This window comes from Lutzomyia longipalpis, chromosome 4 (genome assembly GCF_024334085.1).
Source record: "Lutzomyia longipalpis isolate SR_M1_2022 chromosome 4, ASM2433408v1".
Taxonomy (NCBI): domain Eukaryota; kingdom Metazoa; phylum Arthropoda; class Insecta; order Diptera; family Psychodidae; genus Lutzomyia; species Lutzomyia longipalpis.
In genome coordinates, this window is record NC_074710.1 from 18178721 (window position 1) to 18196529 (window position 17809).

The window sequence follows — 17809 nt, forward strand, 5'->3', positions numbered from 1 at the left end:
CGTCAATTCGACAATTGTATTATTTTCTTCATTTTATCGTCGAAGGGAGATCGCGTAATTTGGTATTATATACGCGAATGGGTGGGTTATATTGAATTAAGACCGATTAATACTTAATTGTTGTACGCATCTGTCGAATTTTTTTTCACAACACTTCAACTTTTTCGCAGCCTAAAATGCAATTGAGACGATTCTCCGAGGGGGTACAGAAATTGCTTCAATTTTTATTAATTGCTATTCTTGGTGATTTTTTTCCTTCACATTCTCTTCTCGAGAGTTCGAAGTGGCGATTGCAAAATTATGGGCTGTGGGGTGGCAATTGCATGGCTGAAGGTGCTTTTCATCACAATCTTAATTTTATTTTATTATTTTTTTTTAATACGAAGAAAACAAGCAGAAACAGCCACAAGGAAACATCTTGAAATGGAATTTTATTAAATTAAAATAAGAAGAAGAAAGAAAAAAAAAGAGGAGAAAAGTCGATGGAAAGTATGCTTTAAACGAGGAAAAATCCGTGCAAAATACAGGAAGGTGGGGGGTGATGGTGGAGAAAACTCTCTCGGGTTGCAGACACAACTTTCACTTTTCACTTTTCCCTCTGGCTGCACGAATCTGGCATGGAATTCAACATAGAGTCGTGCACAAAAGGACTCCCGAGAGTTTGAAGCAAAGAAATGGAGAATGATGGGAAAAGTGCAAGAGGAGGGAAGAAAAATAGAGAAGTCTCTCTCACACAGTTTGGGGTAGGGAAGGAAGTTCACGAACTTTTGACCCACATTTTTGTCTCCTCACATTTCACCACGACCTTCCTCCTCTCTTGGTGTCTTCCCTTTCGGCAATTTAATGATTTCTATTGCGAGTTTTCTTGAATTTATTTTTTCTTTTATATTTAAGAAAATATGATATATTTTTGAGGGAATTCTTTACATTGACTTTTAAAGGGAAATGTTGTGTAAAAGAATATCTTTCTTTAAATTTTAGTTATTTTAAAAATAAAATAAAATTCCTCGAGAATACTTTTTAATAAAAAGGGAAATTAGAATTTTTTATTTTTTTAAAACTTTAAATGGAAAAGAAAATGTTGCCTTAAGATTTTTCTGAAAAGGAAAGTGTGCTAAAAATCATTTTAAGCCTTTAACGCTTCTCGAGGGAAAGGGGAATGTTATAATGAGAATAAGAATAAAACTAATTTTTTGATAGTTTTTTTAGAGAAAAAAATAGATTACACAGAAAATAAAAGTTCGTAGCATTGTTCGTCAAATTTCTTGAAAGGTTCGTAACTCCAATGCTTTTACATGGGAAAATTCACCTCCAGGTTCGTAAAATGGGGTCTCACTCCCAGGGAGGTTAACCCCATTTTACGAACATGGAGGTAAATTTTTCTATGTAAAAGCATTGGAGTTACGAACCTTTCACGAAATTTGACGAACAATGCTACGAACTTTTATTTTCTGTGTATAGAATTCTTTAAATAATCTCCTTAATTTCTTATTTCTCAGAGTTTCAATTTTAATTATTTTTTAATTAAAAGGAAATTTTGAGCTAAGAATTACTTATTTTATTGTTTTTTTTTTATAATTAGAATGTATTTTAATTAAATTTCAATTTTTACAAATTAATTCAAAGAAGATTTTTCAAGGGAAAGAGAAATATTGTGTAGAAAATTTCTACATTTAAATCTCAAATCAAGATAAAAAATTAAATTTTAAGGATTTATGAGTAAAGAAAATTAAATAATTTATAATTAGTTTAAAAAGAAAATAATTTTAAAAATTTTCATTAGGAAGAAAGTAAAAAAATCATAGACTTAAAATTTTTGATCTTTATTTTCACAAAAAAAATCAAATTCAAATAATCTTAAGAAGATTTTTTCAAGGGAAAAGGGAAATGTTTTGCTAAAGATTTTCTCTTTAAAATGCTTTCCAATTAAAATTTATTTCCATTGAATTTCAATCTTTACAAATAAATTCAAAAAAGATCAATCTAAGGAAAGGGAAATTTTCCGTTACAAATTTTTCAATTTTTAATTTTTTTTTTAAGTAGAAAATCTTCTAAAAATCAAACCAATGCTCACTCTTAGCTTAATGCAAATGCCCAGAGATGAGTTAATTGAGAATCTCACATACAGCATACGCGACCGCATAGATATGTATAGATCTGGTGTGGATGCTGAACAAACTCTACAGATATAGTGGAGCTGTGGAATACTAATAAATCAATCAAGGAATCGACTTTCCACCGCCGCTCTGACTCCTCTTTCCCGGATTGTCTGATTTTGCAGCTGCCACACAGTTGGGGGTTGTGCGAAGCGAGGCTGAGAGGGGGTGGTTGGGTGGTTGTGTGCAGTAGTCAGGAAGAAATGTGAGTAACATAGAAGCCCCATTTTCAGGGGTGGTTGTGCTGCAAAACCCTAATCAAGGAGAGAAATTTCAACTCCTGGGACTCGAATCTTCCATCCGCACACACACACACACACACACACACACACACACACACACACACACACACGAATGGATGGAGGAAACCTCTGAGCCCATGAATGGCTTGGGCATTTGTGCCAGAATGGACACGCCTCGTCCGACTTAATTTATTTTCAATAGCAGAATTGGTGTTTTAAGCATAAATAGGAGCTCCACTGAGGGGCTTGGGAGGATGGGGGGTTGATTCCCTGAAACTCACCCCATTCCACCACCTCTGTGTTGGATATATCCATTTCGGAACATGATGCACCACCTTCGGAAAAAGGATGAGGGGCTGGGGGGGAGAGGCTCAGGGTGAATTTTCTCTTGATTTTCCAACATGAGATATAACATGAGAAGTGGTTCGGACGGAGTGTGTGTATGGAATATCACATGGATGGACACATGAAGGATTTTCGGGGCTGTTGTAGAATCAAGACGAGAGCTCTGAATATGGGAGAGGGGGGAAAGGGGAGCGGAGGATTCATTTGCAGAAGGTACAGATGAATATTATACACAAAAGGATATGCAAATTAAGTAACAGGGTTAATAACGAAAATTCCCATTCAAGCTCCTTACCTGGGTGTGTTGGGAAGATTTTCTCATCATACCCCAATGGTCATGAAAAGGGGTCTACACACATATGTACTGTACATGCATTATGTATGCTCTGAAGGAATTATTAAAATGATTTTATTGTGGAATTGTTAGGAAATACTTTCAAAGGAAATTTTTTTCTAATAAAAATGATTTATTATAGATTTTTTATTAGTCAAGAATGAATGGAAAATGAATAAAGAAAATATTTTCCCGCTAGAGGGCTTCATTGAGTTGTGGAGACATCTAGTGTTGAATTTTAAATAGAAGGATTTTTTTTGTGATTTCAGTTTACATAACCAGAGATTCAAAAATTCAAAAATTTCTTTCTCGTCCGGAACAAAGATTTCTGGTTTTCCTTGAATTTTTTTTAGTCAAAAAATTTTAAAGAAAAAATCTACGCCAAAATCTTATAGAAATTTTACTATCCTCGATTATTTTACAAGAGTTTTGCTGAAGAATAATTCTTAAATTACTCAGAAACGTAGGATAGAGAATTTAAAAGAATCCTAAAATTTAAGAAATACAGAAAATCCATTTTCTTGAGTAAATAGGTTTTAATAAACAATTGAAGGATTTTTATTTATTTTTATTTGTTTTTTTTTAGTGATTTCTTTTGTTTAATTACTTCCATTCGTTAAGTAACCACACGAAAATGAAGAAAAAGAGTATAACGATTGGAAATAATTCAATAACTTTTATTTAAAATTAACACTAGATGTCACCACAGCACCCAAATACCCTCTAGCAGTAAAATAACTTATAATTTATTTATCTGTCTTCTTAATGAAGAGAAATTTTCTTTACTTTTGTGTCTTTCACAAGATCTCTTTGAAACTAAAAATGTACTGGTAAGCTGACCAAGCTTACGGGAGCTGTGTTTCTTTCAGTGTACCAATTTTGTGAGAGCAAACTAGAACGCAAATTCATTTAAATACACGCAAAGTCCGAAAAAGTTGAAAAGTCATCCCCCAAGAAATCTTTAAAACGCCATATCTCGGGAACGGCTCCATAGATTTTCGAGTTTGAGCTATCGTTGGAAAGGTCTTAACATCAACTATAATATATTAAAATATGAAGTAAATCGATAATGGAATTTTCGAAATATTCGAGTTCGAAATTTTCGAAAATTTTGATTTTGACTTTAGCGCTTCTCGCGGTCATTCTTCGAAGTTGCAATGTTCTAGACATTTGTAGGGCTTCACGAAACCTTTCATTTGCACTTGAGTTGATCAAAATCGGACTTGTAGAACCCGAGATATGACATGCCAACTTTGGAAGGCAATATCTCGAGAACGGCGACATAGATTTTCTTCATTTTTGGCATGGAGCTAGATAATATGGTCAGCTATAACATATCAAAAAATGAAGCAAATCGATAATGGCGTTTTCGAGATATTAATCGAAAACTCATCGAAAATTTTGTTTTTGATTTTTGGCCCCCTAGCGGTCACTTTTGAAACTTCGGATGTTCTAGAGAGTTGTAGGGTTTGTTAAGATCTTTCATTTGACCCCGGGTTGATCAAAATCGGTCAAGCCGTTTTCGAGTTATGGTCGATTTTCGATGAAAAATTGTGGCAGCCATATTGGCTAAACGGCTTGACCGATTTTCAAAAATTAGGTATCGTTGGAAAGCTCTTGATGGCCCCTACAACATATAAAAATTTCAGATTTTTAGCTATTACAGGGGCTGAGATATAGCGAAAACAAAATTTTGAGGTTATTCAAAATGGCGGACGGAGGGGTGGGGGAGTGGATTTGACCTCATAATCAGATTTCTTCAGGTCGATATTTAAACTTTGCCGTTTACCGCAAGTCTCTATCTATTACCGTTCTCTTGCAATTTAAGTTTATAATCCGGCCGGCCGGACGGCCGGCCGGACGGCCGGAAAAAAAAATTTTTGGCGCATACGTTTTTTGGAATGTGGGGACCCTAATTCGTGCTCATCCCAAGTTTGAGCCCGATCTGACGACTTTCGATTTTGCTCGGTACACAAAAGCTGTGTCTGAAAGAAACACAGCTAATATTATAATTTATCAATGAAATAATAAAGTTTAGACTTCCAAACTATGGCGCCATCTTTTGGGGAAATCTCCTCGCACGAAAAAATCAATATTTATTAAAAATTTAATGAAAAACTTGTGTGATTTTTTCATTTAAAAATTAATCATAAATTGAGGGTATGAATGATTATAAATAATTTATTGTTTGCGAATTTTCTCCCGCATATTGCTGGGAAATAAAATACTTAATTCCTTATTAATATTGAAAAATTATACAGACACTTTGTAATAGCTTACACCGAGAGAACCTTCCCACATGACATCATTGCCATTTTTCCCAGCATATTGTTAACGAAATGTTGTAAAATTGCTGTGTATTTTCCCCCAACATTGTTAATATTTTAACATTACACCCCCTCTAAGTGTTTTCGCAGCAGTTGCTAGAATTTCCCTTAAAGAAGGAGAACAAGAAGAAGAAGAAGGAGTGTTGGGGAAGTTTTAAGAGGGCTTCTTGTGGGTTTTTTTTCACCTCTCTTCTACTTCTTTTAATTAAACATTGAGTCAATTTAAATATCCTCTAACCCTCAGCAATTTATTTTTTTCTGTGCTATTGATCCCTCAACCATTTGTCACTTCTTTTGGGGCCTTTTAATTTGGGAACAAATCCAAATGACAGCCCATCGACGAAGAGGAGGATCTTGTTGGAATAAGAAATGTGAAAAGGGGGATGACGGCAATAACACGCTTTTTCCCTCCCAGACCATAATTATCAGTCCATCAAATGCGAAATTATAGACAATATCATCACATATGTATTATTTCCCTCTCTCCCTCCCCCTCCACGGGATATTTTCTTTGTTCAATTGCTCTTCTTCAACCCCTTTTTTTTCAAATTGAGTTCCCGCCCTGAGTTTATTGTGTTAAAAAATAAGAATGGAAAAAAGTGGAGTCTTTTAATTTGCCCCCCTGTGTGATGGTTCATCGATAAATAAATAAAATTGTAATGCGGAAATGGGTGAAAGAAATAAAAAAGAGTGAAGAAAAAATGGGAAATAAGGTTAAAAAGCTGCTGGTGGAATACTTGCAATTTCCCACCGTCTGCGGGGAGCAAATTGTGGATAATTAGTTGAAAAAAAATCGTTTAAAAAAAAAACGAATAGTGAGAGAATTGAGCTAATTATGAATTTTAAATGGCATACATCATTCACTGTCGTGTAACCCCCGCATGCCCACCTCCCCCTCGCATTTTAGTAAAGAATTAATAAATGAGAAAGAAATTACAGACAAAGCGTCGCACTTGGCGATAAATGGTTGAATATTTTTGTTGATTAAAAATGCAAATTCAACGCTCAATGTGGATGTGGTGACGACAACTGATGAAAAATTCACTCATTTAGCGATATGTTGTTGTGAGCACACGCCAACCCCCCGATGGAAAATACTCATAAAAGGGCCAGTTGAGCTGCCCAACAGCACCCACCCACCCACACAACCCTTCTCCCCGGATAGTTGCATAAAATGCTAAAATAAATCTCATTCTACAAGATTTCAAAAGCTGCTGCTATACTGTAATAGATAATTTATTAATACCACCTCCCACCCTCTAGAGACATAGTTAGCGGAGTAGAACAGAGGTGAAAGGGGTTGAAAAATTATAATTTTTTTTTTTCACTACAATCCCATGGAAAAATAAATGATGTGTCAATAGAAAATTCATGAGGGATTTGTGGAAGAATTTCAAGGTAATTGGAAATCAATAGAAGCCAATTTAAAGGTGCTAATTAAGGTGGTGGAAGCGGTAGGATATTCAACTTTCAACCATATTTGAAGCATATCACAACCAAGTATATTTTTGAGGTTTATTCTTAATTTTACCTGAACTTTTAACCCCATTCTCTCTGTAAAACTTCAAAGTTTATCGCGCACGTGTCGAGACAAATGTGAAAATGTTGGAATTTCCATAGGAAACTTTAAAAAATATATATATATTTTTAGACTTATGAAAAAACTTCAAACGTTAGGAAAACCCCATAGGTTGAAAATAAATGAAAAATATTAGAAAAAAATAAATTTAAGGTTAGGAAATATGTCAAAATTTGAAAACAAAAAATCAAACGTCAGACGTTAAAAAAACACCACATAACGTTTGAAAAAAAATGTCAAACCTTATAAAAAAAACGTCAAACGTTAGAATTTATGAAAAAAAATTAAGTTCATAATTCAATCAACCTGAGCTTCTAAAAAAACACAAGAAATCAGATTTAAAACCATCTGAAATCCACTACTCTTCACAAAATCTTTGCTCTCAATAAAGAGACGAAAAATCCCAACAGAGGATTTCCCCGTAAAATTCCCCTGAAATCCCTCAGCATCCACACCCCTTCGCAGGAAGGAAAGGAAGTGAGTGCGGAGGTGAAAGTTGAAAGTGTGTTATTTATTTATTCAAACCACCAACAAGCAACCCCTCCAGGCAGAACATTGTTTATTTCCCAGATAAAATCACACAATTGGTGTTGAATTCCCCTCCTTCCTCCCTTCTCTGGCACACAACCAGAATCTTTTCACGACAGTGTCGCCTTTCGCCGGCTTTGTGTTGGGGGTGGGTGAGTTTCTTTTAACATGAAGCACGGGGGTGAATGAACACGCGCAAAAAACGGAGGGAAACGACGACTTTTGGTAAAATGAAAAGCGTGTTAATCTGCGCGTTTAATTGAAACATTTCTCTTCTTTTTCTAAGGAAATTTTTTTAAAGGATTTTTTGTTAAAGCATAAAGCAATAAGAAATGATAAAAGAAATGGGGAATCGGGGTAAATTGTTACGCCAAATATTTTTCTATCAAAATTGTTAGAATTTTTCCTTATAAAATGCTAATTGGTATTCTGAAGGATTTTTTTAAAAGAATTTTGTACTAAATTCTAAATTCTTTGAAAAAGAAGCACAAGTTTGAATTAATTATAAAATTAAATCTTTTTAAAAGAAAATAATGCAAAAAATAAATTAACTAAATTCTCTATAATTCAGTACTAATTTAATGAGTACTAATCTGTTTTCTGTGGGCCTGGGGTGCAGTGGATAGAGCGCTTGATTGCGCATCCAAAGGTCGCCGGTTCGAATACAGAACCCGGCAACGCGCCCCATCCGCCAACGTGCAATTAGATCACGTTGACCGGTTGGATCAGGAGATTGATACACTCCTATCCGTAAAATTGCCCACACGTGGTAGTATCTAGCAAGGCCGCCCACTACTTCTCCGCAAGGAGAACAACAACATCATATAGGGTGGCCGGCCCTGTTCCTATATGGGACGTAGCGCCAAAATATTTTTTTTTTTTTTATTAATCTGTTTTCTGTTTTTTATTTTCTTAATTTATTCTTTAACTGACACTTAATCGCACGCATATTCCATTTCAAATTAACATGGAAATTTTTATTCATTTTAGTACATAATTTAGTACAAGTTTTAGTACAGATATCTAGTTCTTTTGTAAATTTTTAGCTACAAATTTATCTAGATTTTCATACTATTTTTAAAGATTAAAAAGAAACCTTTAAAATATTTTAGTACAAGCGATGACAGCTAAATAATAATTTCATTAATTTGCATTTTGCGCCCCATCCTTTTTGAATGCCTTTCGCGTATTTGGGAAGCGCGTTTAGAGGGAAAAATTTCGTAAATGCTTGTTGGGGACATTTGAGAAGTTATTTGGGAAATTTGTGGCACCTTCGTTGGGGTATATAGCAAGGATCTCATCCACCCACACACACATTCAGAATGCCAGTTTTACCATTATGTATGCAATTTTGATTAATACCTCCCCCACACGCATTATGCATTCGAATGTATAACATCCGCAACTACTGCTACAGCACCCTCTATGGCTACCCCATCTCTTCCAGAAGGACTCGCCATCATTTCTCTTTTGCTGTTCGATGACCTTCCCAAATGGACGGCATTCGAATGGGATGTCCCCACATGAGTGCACCAGCTTCGCCTTTCACGGTTGCTCTGCATTTTAGACATGGTGGACACATTTCCTCGGCAAAATGAGCTCCAACACGAAAGCTATGGTGAATAGGGTTTGGTTTGAGACAGTTTGCTGGCAGGGAGTTTGTATTAGAAATTAGCCCTGTACGATACATTCACATTATTCCGAAAACTTTGCATATACCCCACATACAGCAGATATAACAGACTCTACCCAACTGACAATGCATAATTTGAATTTTAGATTTAGTACTAAAGTTGGGTTATGTTTATATTTGTTTTAAAATATTTCTTTTCTTTCATTTCAGGTAAGATGTCCTGAGAGAAAAACCTTCTTTGTTGATGACGATACATTCATGGATTTCTCTGTAAGTTTCCGTGTGTCATTTTTATATGTCAAAATTAGTACTGTCAAAAAATGACAGATTCTTTTTAGATTAAGTAAAAATCTACAAAAATTTAGATCTAAAAGAACGTTAAACATTGAAAAAAAAATCATGAAACGGAATTTTGAAATTTTTCGTATAATTCAAATTGAAAATCAGTTGACATTCTTTGGCAAACTGTCAAAATTTTGATATTGACATATGTCAAATTTGACAGTAATTTAAATCTCTCACCAGTAGACTTACGTCATCCTTCCTTTTGTAAATATTTCCTTCTTGAACCCTCATCATAGTTATGTCATTGTGAACTGCCAAAAAGTGACAGATTCTATGTAGATTAAGTAAACATCTACAAGAATTTAGATCTAAAAGAGCGTTGACGTTTAAAGAAAATCGTGAAACAGAATTTTGAAATTTTTCATATAATTCAAATTTAAAAACCGTTGACATTCTTTGCAAACTGCCAAAACTTTGACATTCTTTGCAAACTGTCAAAACCTTGACATTAACATTATGTCAAATTTGACAGTTATTTAAATCCCTCTCCGGTAAACTAAACTTACGTCTTCCTTCCTTTTGTACCCTCATCAATTTATCTCCAATTCAGATTTAAAATTACATTAAAAAAGAAAAGAATCTTATTCAACAAGAGAAGATGAATTTATATATCTTTCCCAATCACAAAATATACATCAGAAGCTCTTTAGAGATAATATGGCTTCCTCTTCCGGGAGAGAAGAGGACGATGATGATAGTAGGGGGCATGAAGAATAGTTTCGATTCCGATGATATTAAGCTCTCTCGAGCAAGTGGAGAGTTTATCGCAACTTCAGTGGGTGAATGTTCAGGGGGTGGGTGAGGGGGAAATGCAGAAAGTGGAGAACATGGAGATAATTTTCTCCATTCACCCCACACAAACACACGTTGTGCGCTTCTGGTGCATCTCTGGGAAGCTCTCGCTCCGATGTGGATGTGACATGTGAAGTGCTGTGAGAAATGCATGAAGGAACAGAGTGGTGAACAAGCAAACAGACACCAACCCGTCCCAAATGGTGCACCAACCCCTTCACAACCCCCATTTTGGCCCACTGAAGGAGGCAACGGTGGCATTGTGAGCCCCAATTAAGCCCCCCTCAGTCTGCATTAATGAGAAATGCTAATCCTTGTATTTCGGCTCGACACACACATAACGTCGGGGGTCGCTACTCATTGGTAGAAATTCGAGAATCTCTCTGTATGTGCCAGAGGATGATGATTCTCTCTCTCTCTCTCTCTCTCATTCACTCAACTGACTTACTTTCTCGCACCCTCTGCCACCCCCCCCCCTTCGCCAGCCCTCAAAAGGCGCCCCTTCAGATGCAATGTACCCAAAAAGGAACATGTGCAGGAGGTGAAGAGTTGGATGACCAGACCAAAATCTGCTACATCGAACACCACATTCCACCCTCTTTCAACCCACTCCCTTTCCCCTCGTGACCCCAACAAAGCAAAACTAATCAATACACTATGCACAGATCCCTCTACGATGCATTTCTCGCACATTTCTTCCGAGACACAATTCAAATTTGAATGTTTCCCGCCAAAAACTTATGCAAAGCTCCGTAATTCTTTTTTTTATTCGAGGACTACACACAGTCAATACATGAATAGGTAAAAGGAGCTTCTAATTCTATTAAAAATAATTTTACTATTTTACTTTATAATTCAGAGTGAGTTTTCCTATTAAAAAATCAATCAAAAATTGCAATGCGTTTAATTTTAAATTCAAAACTTTCAACGAATGAACTCAAAATGAATCAATCAAAAAATATACAAAAGCATTATTTTACAATGATCTTACATTTAAATTAAATTCAACTGCAGTGCATGAAAAAAATAAACCTACGAGTAATTTCAAATCCATCCCCCAATTGCTATCGTGTGCGCGATTTATTCTTCATACAGTGAAACCTCCCCCTCCTGTTCGCCCCATCATTCTGCCATATATTTCACCCACAGAATGCTCTATCGGTGCAACCAACAACCATGTTGGAGGTATTTCTACGTTATGTACAATACCGTCATCCTTATTTTTGCACTCTCAACCCCCTCCGGGAGCCGCTAAAAAACGTTCAGAGTTCACCCCAAAAAATTATCATCCAACACTAATCAATAGCTTCGACCGGGGTAGGCTTGACAGGGGGTGGTGGTGGCTGCACAGCTCAAGAGGGGCGCTTAAAATGAGGCAACCACGGGGGGTGGGTGCTGCTGCTGCTTTCACAGACGCACCACAGAGGGTGAGAACAGGGGGGTGGGTGGAAAAAGCTCATGTGTGTATTTATGTATTGAACACTCAGGGTGTAAAAGTCATTATTTTTCCAATGAACAGAACACCACTCTAGAGAGCGAGAGGTCTGAGCGACACAGAGCGGTGGTGGAGGGTTGAAAAAAAATTGCATTTCACATATAAAATGTGCATTCATGTTGTGCTTCAAATGAAAGCTCGATGGTGTCTGTGGGTGCCCACTCTCGAGCGGGCGGTCAGAGGGAGAGATGGGAGGGCGGCAAAGCTCGCGAGTGAACAGAGAAATAAAAAAAAGCTCCCAAAGAGTGGGTGGGCCGTGTGAGAGAGTCGTGTAAATCAAAAGGGGTTATAGATGCGGGAACAAATGGAAATTTGTATTTTGCATGAAGGAGGGATAGGAGAATGAATGTCGTTTTGGGGCTCATATAAAACACACACACACACACGATGGGGGGTTGTGATGCTTTGGGGGAAAAAAAATCGAGTAGAGGGACGCTCAGAAATCTCACTATTTATTCAAAACACCACCCCCGCGCGCCATCGGGGCTTTCTCTTTGCGCTTTTTTTTCGCACACCCACCCTATTTGTTATTTTTCATCGACGCCAAAAATTCTCTACACACCACCACATTGGCAGAAAAATCATCCCTGAATTGTTAGCACAATTCGTATTTTTTTTTGCAAGCAACCCCCCCGCCAGTCGATTGGTGGGTGCATTTCTCTTTTACTTGTGATATGAAAAATCTGCAATGTCAAAATGAATGTATATCGTCGCTCCTATGCTATATATAATGGCGTAACATTTAGAATAATCTTTTTTTTTATTTAGTTTTTAAATCATGCGATGAATAATATTTTTTTTGATAGGTATGAAAAAAAGAAGGGGAGAATAAATGGGGACAAATGAGGCACATTAAGCGAATAATTAAGAAATTTTTCCAAACATATAATTTGGTTCTAGAGAATATCTCAAGAATATCTTGAAATGATTTTTAACAGAAAAAAAAGAGAAATTAAAATGTAAGAATTTGTTTAAGAATTTGAAGAATATTCTTAAAGAATAAAGAGAATATTTTTTGTTTAAAATTCAATATTCAAAATAATTCGAATTAAAATATTCAGAAAAGAAAATCCGGAAAATATATTTTTTGCAACTCTTGGTAATTTTTATATGAAGGCTTCGTCCAAATATTATGTATAGTGTCCTTTTTTAAAACAGGGACGTAGTCAGAAATATAATCTAGGGGCTGTTCTGAACAAATTTTTTTTTCATTCAATAATTGATATTTATTTTCTAACGATTAGGGCATTTAAAATTCCTAAAATTGCTGAATATGTACTTGTAAAATTTTTGATGTTTCTTATTGAAAATTTAAGGTTTATTCCACTATTTGACATATTTTTCAACGTTTGACGTTCAAGTATTTAGTTTCTAAAGAAAAGTAAAAAAAAAATCTATTGTGGGAGTCAAAACGCGGGATCTCACCTTTAGAAAATACTCTTTTATTATTTCTGCGACGTTTCGGAGCTTTATTTCTCCTTCCTCAGGCCTGCAAATACATTATGGACAATTTCATTGTATAACTTTCTAATTTTCTTTAACACTTTGAACTATTTTTTAAAAATTAATTGAAAAAATTCTAATGATTTTATATAAATCTAGCCAATTATTAATGTAAGCAAAATAAAAACTACCCAAAATTTTCCCCAAATTTTCCCCAAAAATGTGAATCAATCTCAATAACAGAAATGTAGAAAAGCCTTGACTAGATTTATATAAAATCATTAGAATTTTTTCAATTAATTTTTAAAAAATAGTTCAAAGTGTTAAAGAAAATTAGAAAGTTATATAATGAAATTGTCCATAATGTATTTGCAGGCCTGAGGAAGGAGAAATAAAGCTCCGAAACGTCGCAGAAATAATAAAAGAGTATTTTCTAAAGGTCAGATCCCGCGTTTTGACTCCCACAACATTTGTAAATTGACCGAATCTCCAACATTGCAAAAAATCTATTATTTTCGCTAATATTTGCGAGATAATTTGTATTAAAGAAAACTACTTGAAAATTAAACTTACTGTTTAGTTATAAAAGAACTCTAAATTAAGAAGTTTATGTTCTTAAAAACTCTTAAACTTATTAAGCTGTTTCTTTTAAAATGAAAATTCCCAAAGAAAATTCTTCCAAAGAATTCTTCAAGTGTGAGAGAGAGAGAATTGACCTAGATTTTCCTTTTAGTAAAAGGTATTATAATTCAATGCAAAAACAACCCACTGTCCATCGAATGGGGCTTCTTCTTCGTTTCCCAATCAACGTGTACTGAAGGGGTGGGTATATGCATACAATGTGTGTTGCCGAGTGAACCAAACAAGAGAATAATGTGCGGAAATGAACGAAAATTCTAAGCTCTTTGGTGAACTGATTATCGATTCCTGGGAAATGCTAATACCCCCCATGAGAAGCCGAGAAGAGAGACATACGGCAAGAGAGGGGGCGGGGGGTGGATGGGAATTGGTTTGGAAATAGTCTGCATCAGTAATTTGCAGTGCACTTACATATGAAACTCATGAACATATCTCTCCTTCTCACCTCCCCCCGTCCCCAACCAAGTTCCACATATTAGGACTATATATGGATTTTGGGGGCTTCGGACAGTGGAGTGTAGGTAGTAGCTGTGTGGATGATATCAAGCATCGAGAGTCACATGGTTTGATATGCTGTGAGTGGGTGGGGGGTTGCTTTATTAAGTTTTCTCTATGTGTGTAAGCGGCTAAACATATTAAAAGACCACTATGGCCCTTATTCCACCCCCCGCCCCACCCACTAGTCCAAAACTTAGTTGCCCCGAGACAGGCAAATGCAAGAGAGTTTGCCGCCACACAAATGTCTCCTCATGTGTATGCGTGTGCAAAGGAGAGAAATTTTGTATTGTATTTGGGAGTTTATAGTGATACTAACTCACCCTCCCCAAAAAAGGGGGTATGCAAATTGAGAAAAAATTACCCCATATTTTGCTTTTAAGGAATTTTTATTCTTTCTTAATGTTTTATGCAGAATTTTCCTGAATAAGATTTACTCGGGATTCAGTTTGAATTTTACTTTTGAAAATAAAAGATTTAAGTTTTTTCTAGAATTAACAGAGCTTCTTCATCTCAGATTTTTTCTCTCGATCGGAATCAAGAAAGAATCTTTTCCAGAAAGATCCGTTAAAAAATATCAACTTTTTACTTTAAAAAATTTGAACAATGATCCTTAATGTGTTAACCCTTTAAGGTTTTTTTGGGTCATACGCTGACCTAAACGTGAAACATTTTATTTTTTCAATTATTTATGAATGTAATTGTTTTTCCATGTTACAAATGCATCAAATTCACGCATAAGAAGACGTTCTGAGTGAGAAAAGTCCTCTAAAAAAATTCATAGAATAAAAACCGCGATAAAAGAGCGCATGTTTCAATGTTTTTATGTTTCACGTTGAACGTTAAAGGGTTAACTAATTAACATATATTCCGAAAAAAAATTCCAATTTTTCAAAAATGATTCGTTATTTTCCTTTTCTAAAATTTTCTCTAGTAATTATTTAAAGGTTATCTTTATTAATTGAAACACGATTAGTGATTTAAAGAAAAAGATTCCATAAGTCGACAAAAAAAACGGATTAAGAATAAAGAAAGAACATTTATTCCATTTCCGTGTGTCTAAATAAATACTTACAGAATAATTTTATTTGTTAATAGAATACAATTATTCGTTGATATTGTTTTTTACTCATTTTTAGAGAAACTGATAAAAAATATTATTTGAATTAGGCGCGCATACGAAGCGAGATAATCATGGTGGTGAATTCGAGTGGTGAAAACAAGGAATGTGGGAAATAGGACAGATTTGGCGGCAAAAATAACAGATCGAAATGCAAAACATGCTTGCTCCGTAATAAAGTGTAATTTTATAGCGTAAAATTTGGAAATTCCACACAATAAATAAAAATTTTGCTGAAAAAAATTGCTGATAGAATAAAAATATTTGCTTACTGAATAAAAAAAAACTGCTGATAGAATAAAACTACTTTCCGAATCTTTATAATGCATAAATCTAATCCGATCTAATAACTGAAATTTGAAGGATTGCAAAAATTAATTATTAGAAAATTCTTTGGGAGACAGTACTTTTCTTAGTGTGCTGATTAGCCCCTTTCTGTGGGGAGTATCCCCATACATACATATATAGGAGAAATTCAGACGAAGCATCCTTCTATTATCAACACCACCCAAAAGGCATCCACTTTATAGACACACAGACACACTCATACACATTTGCAGAAATCCATGAAGGAGGTGTGGGTGGTCTGAGGGGGTGGTGCGGAAAGAGATAGCCCTTTAATGATGGGAGAAAGAGAAAAGGCTAGTGGGTGGTTGGTGGTGCGGAGAGAGTACAAGCTAAATGCATTTTAGATGTTGATTTCGTGTTGATTAGTATTGATTTTCTAATATAGAAACTTAACTTGTACATTTTCTCCATTCTCCTGTCTGTTTGCATATTATGCTCTCCTCTCCATGGCATTAGCTCGCCCCCTTCTGCAGCACCCCCTCACATAGCACGTGCCACCCCCCTTAGTTCGTTGTGAGGAAGTCTCAGGGTAAATCCATATGCAAAACGAAGGAGAAGGTGTTTTAAATATCCACCAACCAACCAACAATGGAGAGAACACTATACTTCTGACCACTCCACCCACCCACCCTCAACATGACCCTCTTATTGTTAATTCACAAAACTTTCCACTCTCTCTCTATATTCTGTCCAACCCCAATTTCTCTCTCCTCTTCATATAATTTTCAAATGGAAATTCATGAAATCAGTACAAAATTTCACAAAATTCAAAATTTTATTATTTTCTCTATGACTTTGAAATGAACGAGAGAGAGAGAGCTTAGAATTTAACCCATACCTGGTCACTGATTAGTTGGTAAAAGTTTCTCGTGTGCAATTTAATGAATGGAGGGGAATGAATAAGATTTAATGTAGTGAATTAACTATAACTACAGAGGAGAGACTTCTTGGAATAATAAGGGATATCAGGTATTTAGGCCAGCTCAGAAGTAAAATTACCTAAAAAAAAAATTTGGATTAAGCCAAATTTTGCAGCATTGGATTCGGAAAATTATAAGAAACCCTCCGTTTTATCGCAATTTCGTTAATATAAAAAATGTTTCTTATAATTTTCTAAATCGAATGGTGCAAAATTTAACTTGATCCCTATTCTTTCGAGGTTTTCGGTCATTTTCAGTCATTTTCATTTCCATTGAATTCAAGAATCCTAATACTTCTATGACCACTAAAAGTATTACATTTAACCCTAATTTGCATTTTTTAACTCCTTAAACTGTAATGGCGGCTATTTGGTGTCTTAAAAACAACCCCCACGCCATCTTCAGCGCCCACGTGGTCAATTTGTGAACTAATATAACATTTTAACAAGGTTAAACCTTCCATAGAATTTTTTTTCGATGAAAAATCATGAAAACAGAAATAATTCGATAAAACGTCTCTCTTGCATCCCTTTGCCCATTATATTGCAATATTTTAAAATAAATCCCTTTTAAATTCTTTTTATAGAAAATCAATTTTGAATAATTTTATTAATAAAATTCATTATAAATAAAATTTCCGAAAATAGAATATATAAATTGAAACTATATCGCCACCCCTTAATGTTAAGTTTATATGAAGATTTATTTTTAGAGAAATATATAATTCGAGGATAGGGTTGCGTGAAGCCTGAGCTGGCAAATGTGACTATAAACACCCCCAATACAAACGGAGTCTCATTTGCACCGTTAAAATGGGGAGAGAGGAAGCGTATTCCCCTTAAAATATGCACTATGGTGTGATTTTATGGTTGTTGTAAGTTTATGCGAAACGTGAGGTTGGCCAGAGAGCTGCGATGGTGCAGCTGATGGACAGACAAGTCTAGCTGAACATGAGTGACACAACCATCCACCCCCCAACACACTGCCCCCTCTACGTATTCAGGAGAATCTTCCATATCCTGCTTAATGTTCAGCTGCTCAGACATATACACCAACGTCCCAAAAACC

At 35.4% G+C, this 17809-nt stretch overlaps 1 protein-coding gene across 6 annotated transcripts in view; it reads left to right on the forward strand.

Annotated features, from left to right (window-relative positions):
* Positions 1–17809, forward strand: part of LOC129795343 (POU domain, class 6, transcription factor 1) — a 174011-nt gene that overhangs the window by 132115 nt on the left and 24087 nt on the right. For 3 of the 6 annotated variants that reach the window (XM_055836558.1, XM_055836559.1, XM_055836560.1), the window contains exon 4: positions 9355–9414. The exons of the other annotated variants lie outside the window; for them this stretch is intronic. In XM_055836558.1, coding sequence (XP_055692533.1) covers positions 9355–9414 — 60 coding nt within the window. The remainder of the gene's footprint in view (positions 1–9354; positions 9415–17809) is intronic. 6 annotated transcript variants of the gene reach the window in all.